The sequence below is a fragment of the Perognathus longimembris genome, unplaced genomic scaffold, assembly GCF_023159225.1.
Source record: "Perognathus longimembris pacificus isolate PPM17 unplaced genomic scaffold, ASM2315922v1 HiC_scaffold_5537, whole genome shotgun sequence".
In the NCBI taxonomy this organism is placed as follows: domain Eukaryota; kingdom Metazoa; phylum Chordata; class Mammalia; order Rodentia; family Heteromyidae; genus Perognathus; species Perognathus longimembris.
Genome location: NW_025960975.1, coordinates 158,816 through 171,823, shown reverse-complemented (window position 1 = coordinate 171,823; position 13,008 = coordinate 158,816). Strand labels below are relative to the sequence as shown.

Sequence of the window (13,008 nt, the reverse complement as noted above, 5' to 3'; positions counted from 1 at the left end):
ACATCTAAGTAAGCAGAAAACCAGTCCAAACCAGACAGCAAAGTGCTTGACCTTGAGCACTTTGGCCCCCAGACTAGAAGAAACAAATCTCCACCCTTTATAACTCCCCCAGTCTGGGATATTTTTATACCATTAAGAATGGACTGGGCTGGGGATATAGCCTAGTGGCAAGAGTGCCTGCCTCGGATACACGAGGCCCTAGGTTTGATTCCCCAGCACCACATATACAGAAAACGGCCAGAAGCGGCGCGGTGGCTCAAGTGGCGGAGTGCTAGCCTTGAGCGGGAAGAAGCCAGGGACAGTGCTCAGGCCCTGAGTCCAAGGCCCAGGACTGGCCAAAAAAAAAAAAAAAAAAAAAAAGAATGGACTAAGATACCACTGAGCTGAACATGTTTACTCACACCTATAATTCCAGCTATGTAGAAGAAGATATTAAGAAAACTATAGTTTGAGGCTAGCCTGGGCAAAAAGCTGATGAGACTTTATGTTAACAAAAGTCACACATGGGGAATACACCTGTAATCCCACATATTAGGGCATCAATAGAAAGATACTAACATGAGGCCAGCCTTACACAAAAATCATGTGACCCTAAGTGAGAATCAACCTACTAAAAGGAGCTGAAGGCATAGGAGAGAGCTTGCTGAACAAACACAAGGCTGTGATTTCAAAACCAGTTAATAAATATAAAAATCGATGAAAAGTAAATATAAAATGACAACCTCAAGATTTCACATTAGCATATTTGCACCAGGGAGCACACAGCCTTCAGGAATCCACACATGTGGTGTGGAAGCCAAGGCCTTGTTCCAGATGAAAGCATGCTCCACTTGCTGACTTTGATGCTGGTTAAGGAGATTTCCTGGTACTGTGGTGCTAATGAAATTTTTTTGGATGTGCTTTGCATTTTAAACCTTAATAAGTTTGCAAGAAATAAAATAAGTGCATTTCCATAGTTCAAAAAGGACAAACGGGCCAGATAGGTGGCTCCACCTCCTCAGTAGGGGACATTGTCAGGACCAACTGCAGTCAGCCCCACAGACAAAGTGTAACCAAGCTGGATGTGGTCATGACAGTGATCCCTCCAGCTGTCCCGGTTGTATTCTCGGATGGGTGCTTTCATACCAAAGATTAAACACTCACACTGAATGTTGCATTTGTACACATTTTGAGAAATGAAAATCAATTGAATGCCACATAAAGCTCACAGGCTGTCTGGAGGGAGGACAGAAGGAGGTAAAAGTCGAGGAAGGGTTACAGAGTATGCCAGGAAGCAGGTGAGGATGCAATGGGTTCACTGCGTGGCTATTCTGGGAGTTGGAGAGCATTCCTACATGTCAACACTTACCAAATCACCACTCACCTACAGGCACTTTATGTTACCTGTGGTGGCTCAGTGAGGCTGTCAGAAATACACCATACATGTGATATTGCTAGAGATACCCAGCACACATGAATGGAGAAAAGCAATCAAGACAGCTAGACTGTGATAAATGATACACCAGAGACTCACTGTCGTGCATCTGCTGAACACTGGCCTGCTTGGTCTATTGTCAGAATGAAGGAAAGGGCAGCCAAGCCACAACTGATCTCACGACAAGCAGGAGGCTCTACAACCTCACCAGATGATCACCATTATCCTGGAACTACATCGGGGAACTGTCGGCCTTCACCTTGGGGTGTGCACGCCTGCCTCAGGCTCCCAAAAGTCTACAATTACAGGGTGTACCACAAGTGGCCAATACAGAATGCTTTCTCGCAGGTGGCCACTGTCACCAAACTCTGCCAGCACAGTCACATCTGCTCTGGGAGCTCAGTCTCTGAGACTTCAGCCCCTAGTTTGCTTTATACCTGAGGATATGCAAATGGGACACCCCACTGCTCATGAAAACCAGACCATCCCTGACCTGAAGCCCAGTGAGCTGGATTCCACCCAGTGATTGACACAGACCACTCACCATGGAGCTGGGGCTGTGCTGGGTTTTCCTTGCTGCTCTTTTAAATGGTAATTTGTGAGGAACCACAGATAGCAAGTGTGCAAATGGACAGGAATGAGAGGAACAGTGGATATGTGGAAATTTTCTGACCAGGATTCCTTGTGTTTGCAGGTGTCCAGTGTGAGGTGCAGTTGGTAGAGTCTGGGGGAGGCTTGGTGCAGCCTGGAGGGTCCCTAAGACTCTCCTGTGCAGCCTCCGGATTCACCTTCAGTAGCTCTGGCATGAGCTGGATCCGCCAGCCTCCAGGGAAGAGGCCTGAGTGGCTCTCATACATCAGTAGTAGTAGTAGTACCATATACTACACAGACTCCGTGAAGGGCCGCTTCACCATCTCCAGAGACAACAGCAAGAACACAGTTTACCTGCAGATGAACAGCCTGAGAGAGGAGGACACGGCCCTCTATTACTGTGCCACAGACACAGTGCAGGAAATCCAGTGTGGGCCCAGACACGAACCTCCCTGCAGGGCCGCTCAGGACCAGCAGTGGGCGTGCATCACACTGAATTCAAGGTCAGTCACAGTAGTAAAGTATACAGATTTCAGGAAGACAACTTCCAAGTTTTGAGATTTTGCCATGTACAAATTTTGTGAGTAACAAGACCAATCACTCACCCCATTAGGAGCCATCCATCCAGTGTCCATGCAGAGACCGATGTGACCTCATTAGAAGGAGAAAACCCTGGCTTAAAAGGTTGTGGTTCCCAGAGCACAGGGTGGTGATATAGATGACACTTTTGTGGTAATCATGGTAAAAAAAGAAGATAGGAATGGGACAATTTATACCAAAAAGAAATCATTAATAATTTAGAACATAAAGCTACTTACCCAATTAAATATTAGCCTTGCATATGACTTTTTATTATAAAGTACCTTGTTCACATGTATGGATTATATTGAATAACTAAATTAATTAATTAGTAAACAAATAGATTAGGACACATACAATTACCTTGTGTGAGGCTCCACTAATGTCTGAGGGCAGACAGGTAAGGTATGTTAGACCACGGAGTCCAGGTAATGGCCCCACACTGTGCATCATGGGTAATGGAGATAGGGGAGGATAATCTCAGGACGAGTGTGACTACTTCTGATATATGGGCTAACATTGATTTTCTGAAAACATTTATCAAAATTTCTTCAGAATGGAACATTTTTCCACCTATATTAATCAAAAAATAGTATTTAATCTTATATGTATTTAAATTTGTAGCATTTTACCAGTTTCATTATTATAAGTGTAATCTACAGTTTATAGTTGCATGAGTTAGATAACAATACATTTCTCCAGTTTTCTCCCTCCCATTCCCCCCCATAAATTGTACATGTCATTGTCAACATAGTGTCTAGTAAGCAACACTGCCACATTTGCTCACCCTTTGTCCTTCTACTTTTGTGCAGCACCATGTTTCAATGTGCACAGTTCTGTGAGACCATTGTCTATACGAAGCTAACTCACAGAGCACCACCTCACATGGACTCCTCGGTGTTGGTGGAGAGATGGTATCTCCTGGAGTTCTGATACTTGGACACCACCATGCTGGTGGGGAAAAGACATCCTTTCAGCCTTCTGAATTTCTGAGGCTTGTCCTGAGGCTGCTGTGGGATCAGTCATGGAGGACGGGCCCTGTGCTGACAAGGAGATGTGTTCTGCAGCCATTACAATAAATGATCTGCAAACACTGCATTCCTATGCAGTGAGACCAGAGGAGGGTATTCATAGGAAAAGAACACAGAGGCACAATGAATATGTACCTCTGATTGTATAAAATAGTGTTTATCAAAATGAAGTCCAGAAAATGAGGATAAGAGGTTTTGACTTCATTGTTGATTTTGATACCTTTTCTCATTTGTTTGTCAGCCTGCTTTGGGGTGATGTATTGAGGGACAAAGAAATGGAGGGTCAAAGGGTGAACAAAGACAGCAGTGGTACTCACTTGACTCAATGTTGAAAATGAACTATACACCTTGTGCGTGATAACAGAGAGGAAAACCGGGAGAGAACTATGCAAGGGGTGACATTGTCCAACAAGAAATGTACTCACCACCTGACTTGTGTAACTCTAAAGCCTCTACACATGAACTTTATAATAACAATTTTAAAAAATATTTAAGAAAACTACATGACTGGAGCATAATATCAGAACTAGAACCATTTTTACCCATCCATCTCCACAACGAGCACACACTCCAAGTAAGTGACATGCCTGCATCCCAGAGACACCTGCACTCCCCGTCTCCTGTGACAGCAACTGCAGAAGAGAAGACGATGGCCTCAGTGATGAGTTCCTACCCCAGGAAATGGATGAGAAAATCAAGGAGCACACTCACAGTGGGAGGCTGGTCAGCCATGAAAATAGACACAGTACAGCTATTTGTACTCACACTGGAACACAGTTCAGCCACAAGAGGGGATGCAGTCTGCCATTTACAGTCACATGGAAAGCCGTTCCAACATAAAAATGTCATTTACAGCAACGTGGATGGACTTGTCCTACATGTTAAGAAACTAACCCAGTTGAAAGAAGAAACATGATGCCTAATATACTCATATGTGGAGTACTGGATTGTGAGAGGCAGCAGAAGACAGAACACTGGTATCAAGTACAAAGGAGGAAAGGGAGGGGGGCTTGGAGAAAGACTGCAGTATAGGATCAAAGCCAGCCAAAGCAGGAAGAAGTTCTGTGCCACTGCCTATGTATTTATTTCTCAGACTCCTGAAACAATTTTCCATAATTGGAAAGTCAACTGGTGAGGTGTTTTGTCCTAGAAGCAGGAAAGGGGTTAAAAATTAAATATGACACCCCCAAGTAAGTGGACCCAGAAATACACATGAACCAATGCTTCGGCCAGTTTGGCCTTCGATTTCCACAAAGAAAACCCAGTTTCCTTTTTTTCTCAGTCATATAATCTCTAGGAACTTTAACTCATTTAACTTTTTTTTTTTTTTTTGCCAGTCCTGGGGCTTGGACTCAGGGCCTGAGCACTGTCCCTGGCTTCTTTTTGCTCAAGGCTAGCACTCTACCACTTGAGCCACAGCACCACTTCTAGCCATTTTCTGTATATGTGGTGCTGGGGAATCGAACCCAGGGCCTCATGTATATGAGGCAGGCACTCTTGCCACTAGGCCTTATCCCCAGCCCTTAACTCATTTATCTTAACAAGTGTATAGACTTCCCGGGAAGACAGGGATGCTCTACAGTCTGTAGTTTCTGGTTCTCTAGTCAATTACACTCTGTGGGGCTAAAATGAATGTTTTGACTTAATCTGGGCTTACTAGAATTGTGTTATTATTAGATTTGCAACATTTCAGAATAAAATCTTTGGACAGCAGCCAGTGGCTCATCCCGGTTAATCTAGCTATTCAGGAGACTGAGATCTGAGAATCGTGGCTTAAAGCCAGCCTGGGAAGAGAAGTCCCAGTGAGAATCATAGCTCCAGGACCTAATCAAGAGCTGAAAGTGGGGCAGGGAATGTGGCTTGATGGTAGAGTGCTTGCCTAGTAGGTATGAAGCTCTGGGTCCAATTCCTCAGCACCACATACACAAACAAGTTTTGAAGTGCTGCTGTAGCTCAAAGTTAAACAAAAGAGCAGAGGGACAGCAGCCAGTCCCTGAGTTCAAGCCCATGACCAACAACAACAAAAGCTTTTTTTATGTATCTATATCTACAACCTATCAGCTTACTTTGGAATAATAACTAATATAGAACACTTTCAATTCTTTGAAAAGAGTTTTTAAACAATGGACACAGTGGCTCACAGCTCTAATCACAGCTACTTGAGAGCCTGAAGTTGGGAGGATGGTGGGTGACTCCAGGACAGATGGGGGAAAAATTCATACAAATGCTTCTCATCCAATGTATTCACTCTCATGCACCTGTCACCCAGCCAAGAAGGGGGCTAAGATTAACATGACCAGACATCAAACCCTGCTTAGGAAAAAATATCTGAGAGACTCCCTCTCAATGGTAGACACTGGACTTGGTTCAGGTCTGTGATCCCAGTTATTTGAGCAACCATAACATATGAGGATCATAATCTAGTCATGAGAGCAAGCAATAACACCTACAACAAAAAAAGGACTCATTTCAGAGAAAGCAGTGTTGGGAAAGAAAAGCTAGATGAGGATCATATTGGTAGAGTGCCTGCCTATCAATGGAAGCCCTGATTTTGAACCCCACTTTAAAAAAAAAGCAAAATGAAAAAGTAATTTGAAATATTTTCATCCACTGGAAAATGAGTCAGTATAAATCCACAAATGCCTGATTCATGCACAAACAAAGAAGCATTTTAAATAAAGTTTCAGAACCAAGACAACCATGTTGGTAGCATGCATCTCTAGCCCCCAGATGCATCAGCAGAACATCTCCACCCAGACATGGCCTCCATCCTGCCCCATCCAAAGGAAAGAGAACTCTCCCAGGCTCCCACCGAATTCTCCAGTTTCTTGGGGATAGGTCTCCTTTTCAGCTCTCAGCTCAGACCTCAACTCCATCGTGCAATGGGCTACTTTCAGTGACCTGCACATGCAGAGCTACACCTCCTCCCAAATGCCCAACCCCCCTCAAGCCCCTATGGAATAAGGAAGCCCCCTGTGTAGGGGCAGGCACCATTTCTCCCTCTCGTCAGGAAGGTGGCCTTGTCATCCTCTGCTGGCAATAAACTCCTCTTCTTGTTCGTGACTTTGTCCCGGTTGTCTTCTGGGATGGGTGCTTTCATACCAAAGATTAAACATTCACACTGAATGTAATATTTGTGCACATTCTGAGAAATGAAAACCAATTAAATGCCACAGGAAGCTCACGGGCTGTTTGGAGGGAGGACAGAAGGCAATAAAAGTCGAGGAAGGGTTATAGAGCACGACAGGAAACAGGCCAGGAAGCAATGGGTTCACTGCTTAGCTGTGCTGGGAGTGGGAGAGCATTCCTACCTGTCTACACTTACCAAATCACCACTCACCTACAGGACTTCATGTTACCTGTGGTGGCTCAGAGAGGCTGTCACAAATACACCATACATGTGATATTGCTAGAGATACCCAACACTCATGAATGGAGAAAAGCAATCAAGACAGCTAGACTGTGATAAATGATACACCAGAGACTCACTGTCGTGCATCTGCTGAACACTGGCCTGCTTGGTCTATTGTCAGAATGAAGGAAAGGGCAGCCAAGCCACACCTGATCTCACCCCAAGCAGGAGGCTCTACAACCTCACCAGATGATCACCATTATCCTGGAACTACATCAGGGAACTGTCGGCCTTCACCTTGGGGTGTGCACGCCTAGAAATCGGGATGAATGTTAGAGCACGTGAGAGTCTGCAAGCATGGGAAAGCATGTGTCATTGTTTTACAATTGCTTATGTGCTCAAAGGACCTAACATTCTTCTTGTACTTCAGCGTTTCTGTATATTCAGAAATGTTGAACAGAATTCTCACAAAGCCACAAAGACACAGTGGGAGGACTTGTTCACCCTCTCTGCACCCTAAACAGGTCTCAAAATTCCAACAAGCCTGCCTCAAGCTCCCAAAAAGCTACAGTTAGAGGGTGTACCACAAGTGGCCAATACAGAATGTTTTCTCTCAGGTGGCCATTGTCACCAAACTCTGCCAGCACAGTCACATCTGCTCTGGGAGCTCAGTCTCTGAGACTTCTGCCCCAAGTTTGCCTTATACCTGAGGATATGCAAATGGGACGCCCCACTGCTCATGAAAACCAGACCATCCCTGACCTGAAGCCCAGTGAGCTGGATTCCACCCAGTGATTGACACAGACCACTCACCATGGAGCTGGGGCTGTGCTGGCTTTTCCTTGCTGCTCTTTTAAAAGGTAATTTGTGAGGAACCACAGATACCAAGTGTGCAAATGGACAGGAATGAGAGGAATAGTGGATAAGTGTGAAGTTTTCTGACCAGGATTCCTTGTGTTTGCAGGTGTCCAGTGTAAGCTGGTGGAGTCTGGGGGAGGCTTGGTGCAGCCTGGGGGGTCCCTGAGACTCTCCTGTGCAGCCTCCGGAATCAGCATCAGTGGTTACTGGATGAGCTGGGTTCGCCAGGCTCCAGGGAAAGGGCTGGAATGGATTGCATCCATCTATGGTAGTAGCATATACTACGCAGACTCCGTGAAGGGCCGCTTCACCACCTCCAGAGACAACAGCAAGAACACACTTTACCTGCAGATGAACAGCCTGAGAGAGGAGGACACGGCCCTCTATTACTGTGCTAGAGACACAGTGCAGGAAATCCAGTGTGGGCCCAGACACGAACCTCCCTGCAGGGCCGCTCAGGACCAGCAGGGGGCGCGCGGCACAGCTTGCAGCCGGGTCAGCCTGGGGAGCAGCTGCAGACAGGAGCCCAGGGCTGGTCTCCTGGTGTCTGAGCTGCCTCTGTGCCCAGCAGCTTTGACAGGATTCCTCCCTGAGTTTATGACCTGCACTCCTCCGTGATGTCTCTAATCTTTTGCTATGACTTTTAAAAATGAAACAGAGATCACTTTGGAAGCAAAATTGGCACTGCCGTTGTAACCAGTATTGGATCCTAACAAGAATCTGAGGACCCTGGTGATTCACGAGACTCAGAGCAAAGATTCCAGGATTCACAGACTTTGGAATTCACTCTGTGAACCAGAGCGAAAGGCCTGCCATGGTGACTCATGCCTGTAATCCTAACTACTGGAGAGGAAGAGAGCAAAATGATTGTTTGTGAAGGCCAGATGGGGTAAAACCCTAATGAGACCCTATCTCAATCAGGAAGTTGGATGTGGTGGCTGTTTCCTGTGATTCCAGCTGCATAGGAGACAAGTGTAGACTCCCTCTCTGGAACTGAGCTCAGGCAAAAACACAACACAATACCAGAAAGAATAAATGAAATCAGACAACTTTGTACAATGGCTAAAGTGGCAGTTGTGTACCTAATGAAGGAGGGCCTGACTTCAAAACATTACCAAGACAAAAACAGAGGAGGAAAGAGAAAGAGAGAGAACAGCTCACTGACCCATGAAACCTAACTCAAATCTTTCCCTCTTCCTATGTCCATTAAGCAATACACAGGGATTCAGAATTTACCCAAGACAATTATTGCCAATATTTCATTTTCTTATTCAGTGATCCTTGTTATCACAACCGTATTTTTTTTTTGTCCAACAAACAAATGTAATTTGGAACCCTCAAGATATAAAGCACAAGGATCAACCACACACGTAGAGCTCAGCCTATGGGGCCCTGGAAAAAGCTGTTGGGGATTCTCAGTCTCCACTGAGCAGGACCTCTTGCTGTCCTCCAGGGGGATTTAGAGGGGACACTAGGAGTCTGGGGTGTGACTGAACAGGACACATACCCTGTGTGTGTAGACTGCCCTTGCTGTGCCCCGTCTGTCCTGGAGTTTCCTCCATCAGTGACGGCTGTGGGAGTGCTGTGGATGGAACCTCTGGGGATGGTGGCCAGGTCCTTGGGCTCCATCATGAGATGAGGACAGTCACTGTGCCCGCGAGTCGTGGTGCATAGGGGCTGGGCCCAGGTGGCCATCAAAGTGACCTGACCGTCCTCCTCCATGTCACTGACTTCCCCTCACCCGCTCCCAAACAAGTCCTGTGCATTTCTCTCATGACATCATGATCAGAAAAGAGCAAGTTTCACTTACTGAACAAGAACTAACATGTAAACTATGTAGAATTTAGGAAGCCAACTTCCAGGTTTTGAGGTGTCCTCATGGACAATGTCTTGTGGATAACGAGACAAATCATTCTTGTCACTAGGAAACATCCATCCTGTCTCCATGCAGAGACAGATGTGACCTCATCTGAAGGAGAAAAACTCCTGCTTGGGAGGCTGTGGTTCCCATAGCACAGAGTGGTGGTGTAGATGACACTTCTGTGTTAGTCATGGTAAGGGAATGTGAGGATTTTTACCAAAAGGAAATCATCAATGGTTGAGAACATAAATCTACTTACTCTACTAAACATTCAATGGTGCATATGTCTATTGAATATTATAAAGTACCTATTCATGGGAAGGCACAATAATGAATAAATAAATATATTTGCAGACAAATAACTTGGGAAACATACAATAAACCTGTGTGAGACTGCACTGACACCTGCAGGGATGCCAGTAGGGTGTCTTTAGACCACAGACTGCAGGTAAGGGCCCCACACTGTGTACCATGGGTAATGGAGACAGAGGAGGATAATCTCAGGACAAGTGTGACTACTTCTGATATTTGGGGTAACTTTGGTTTCCTGAAAACATTTTTCAAAATTTCTTCAGAATGAAACATTTGCCGACCTATATTGAATAAACATTAATGTTTAATTACATATATATGTTTAAATTTGTAGCATTTTACAAGTTTTATTATTATAAATGCAATGTACAGACAGATTGCAGTTGCATAAGCTAGATAAGAATACAAATCTTTTAGGACAATGTCAACCCTTTCCTAACTCTCTAAAGTTCTCTCCACCCTATTCTTCCCTATAAGTTGTACATGTCATTGTCAACATAGCGTCTAGTGAGTAACACTGCTGCATTTGTTCACCCTTTGTCCTCCCACTTTCTACAGCACCGTGTTCCAATGTGCACAGTTCTGTGAGACCATTGTCTATATGAAGCTAATTCACAGAGCTCCACCTCACATGGACTCCTCGGTGTTGGTAGAGAGATGGTATCTTCTGGGGTTCTGAGATTTGAACACGATTTTGTTGGTGGAGAGATGATGTTTTCTGCAGTTCTGAGACTTGGACACCACCACGCAGGTGGGGAAAAGACATCATGTCAGTCTTCTGAATTTCTGAGGCTTCTCCTGAGGCTGCTGTGGGATCAGTCATGGAGGACAGGCCCTGTGCTGACAAGCAGATGTGTTCTGTAGGCATTACAATAAATAATCTGCAAACACTACATTCCCATTCAGTGAGACCAGAGGAGAGTATTCATAGGGAAAGAACACAGAGGCACAATGAATATGTGCCTCTGATTGTATAAAATAGTGTTTATCAAAATGAAATCCAGAAAATGGGAATAAGAGGATTTGACATCATTGTTGTTTTTGTTTCCATTTCTCACTTATTTGTTTGATTGTTAGGGGGTGGCTAATGGTGGGAGACACAGAAATGGAGGGTCAAAGGGTGAAGAAAGACAGCAGTGGTACTCACTTCACTCGATGTTGAAAATGAACTATACACCTTGTGGGTGGGAACAGACAGGAAAACCGGGAGAGAACTATGCAAGGGGTGACATTGTCCAACAAGAAATGTACTCACCATCTGACCTGTGTAACTCTAAACCCTCTACACATAAACTTTATAATAACAATTTTAAAAAATACTTAAGAAAACTACATGACTGGAGCATAATATCAGAGGTAGAACCATTTTCAGCCACCAATCTCCACATGGAGCACATCCTTCAAACAAGTGACATGCCTGCATCCCAGAGACACCTGCACTCCCCGTCTCCTGTGACAACAACTTCAGAAGAGAAGACGATGGCTTCAGTGATGAGTTCCTACCCCAGGAAATGGATGAGAAAATCAAGGAGCACACTCACAGTGGGAGGCTGGTCAGCCATGAAAATAGACACAGCACAGCTATTTCTACTCACACTGGAACACAGTTCAGCCACAAGAGGGGATGCAGTCTGCCATTTACAGTCACATGGAAATCTGTTCCAACATAAAAATGTCATTTACAGCAAGGTGGATGGACTTGTCCTCACATGTTAAGAAACTAACCCAGCTGAGAGAAGAAACATGGTGCCTAATAGACTCATATGTGGAGTACTGGATTGTGAGAGGGAGCAGAAGACAGAACACTGGTATCAAGTACAAAGAGGAAGGGGAGGGGGGCTTGGAGAAAGACTGCTGCATAGGTTCAAAGCCAGCCAAAGCAGGAAGAAGTTCTGTGCTACTGCCTGTGTATGGATTTCTCAGACAGTGGAAACAATTTTCCATAAATGGAAAGTCACCTGGTGAGGTGTTTTGTCATAGAAGCACCTGCCGAGCCAGCTGGCAATGAAACGGGAATCCTGACTGAGGGGCGGCGAGGATTAAGGAAAAGGAAAAATAAGGCAAGAGAAAAAAGACAAGAGACAAAGATGGGGTACGGGAGGTCTGCAGCCGTAAGGTTGAAACTCAAGACTGCAGCCATGTTTATTCTTAACCTTAGAGCTTATATGCAGTTTGAAAACCAGGAAACAGCATAGGCTTAAAATTCCAGAACACTAAAAGGCTTGGTGTTAGCAAAACCCGATGATAGCTAAGACAGGATGAGGTTGGTTAACATAAGAATGGACGCCAGAGCAATATCTGATGGTAGCAAAGACAGGATGAGGTTGGTTAACATAAGAATGGACTCATGGCAGACACAGTAAAGCATTTCCGATTTTCCATTAAGCCATGTCCTTGCATGTCCTTGAAAACACAGCCAGAGGTCAAGAAGAATTTAGCTGCTAGCTTGGCTCCCGACTGAAGCAGGGAAGGGGTTAAAAATTAAATAAGATACCTCCAAGGGAATGGACCCAGGAAAGTGGCTTCTGCTGGCAATAAACTACTTTTCTTTTCGTAACTTTGTCCCGGTTGTCTTCAGGGATGAATGCTTTCAGATCGACGATTAAATAATCACACTGAATGTTGCATTTGTACACATTCTGAGGAATGAAAACCAATTAAATGCCACAGGACGCTCACAGGCTGTCTGGAGGGAGGACAGAAGGAGGTAAAAGTCGAGGAAGGGTTACAGAGCACGACAGGAAGCAGGTCAGGAAGCAATGGGTTCACTGCTTGGCTGTGCTGGGAGTGGGAGAGCATTCCTACCTGTCTACACTTACCAAATCACCACTCACCTACAGGCACTTCATGTTACCTGTGGTGGATCAGAGAGGCTGTCACAAATACACCATACATGTGATATTGCTAGAGATACCCAACACACATGAATGGAGAAAAGTGATCAAGACAGCTAGACTGTGATAAATGATACACCAGAGACTCACTGCTGTGCATCTGCTGAACACTGGCC

General features: G+C 45.0%; 1 gene segment (V, D, J or C); it reads left to right on the top strand.

The window, feature by feature from the left end:
- The first annotated feature begins 1,919 nt into the window (after window positions 1-1,919).
- On the top strand, window positions 1,920-12,709 carry LOC125345366. The segment is given in 5 exon segments: window positions 1,920-2,005; window positions 2,109-2,285; window positions 2,509-2,512; window positions 8,101-8,230; window positions 12,680-12,709. Coding segments are annotated over 5 exon segments (387 nt in total).
- Window positions 12,710-13,008: the final 299 nt, after the last annotated feature.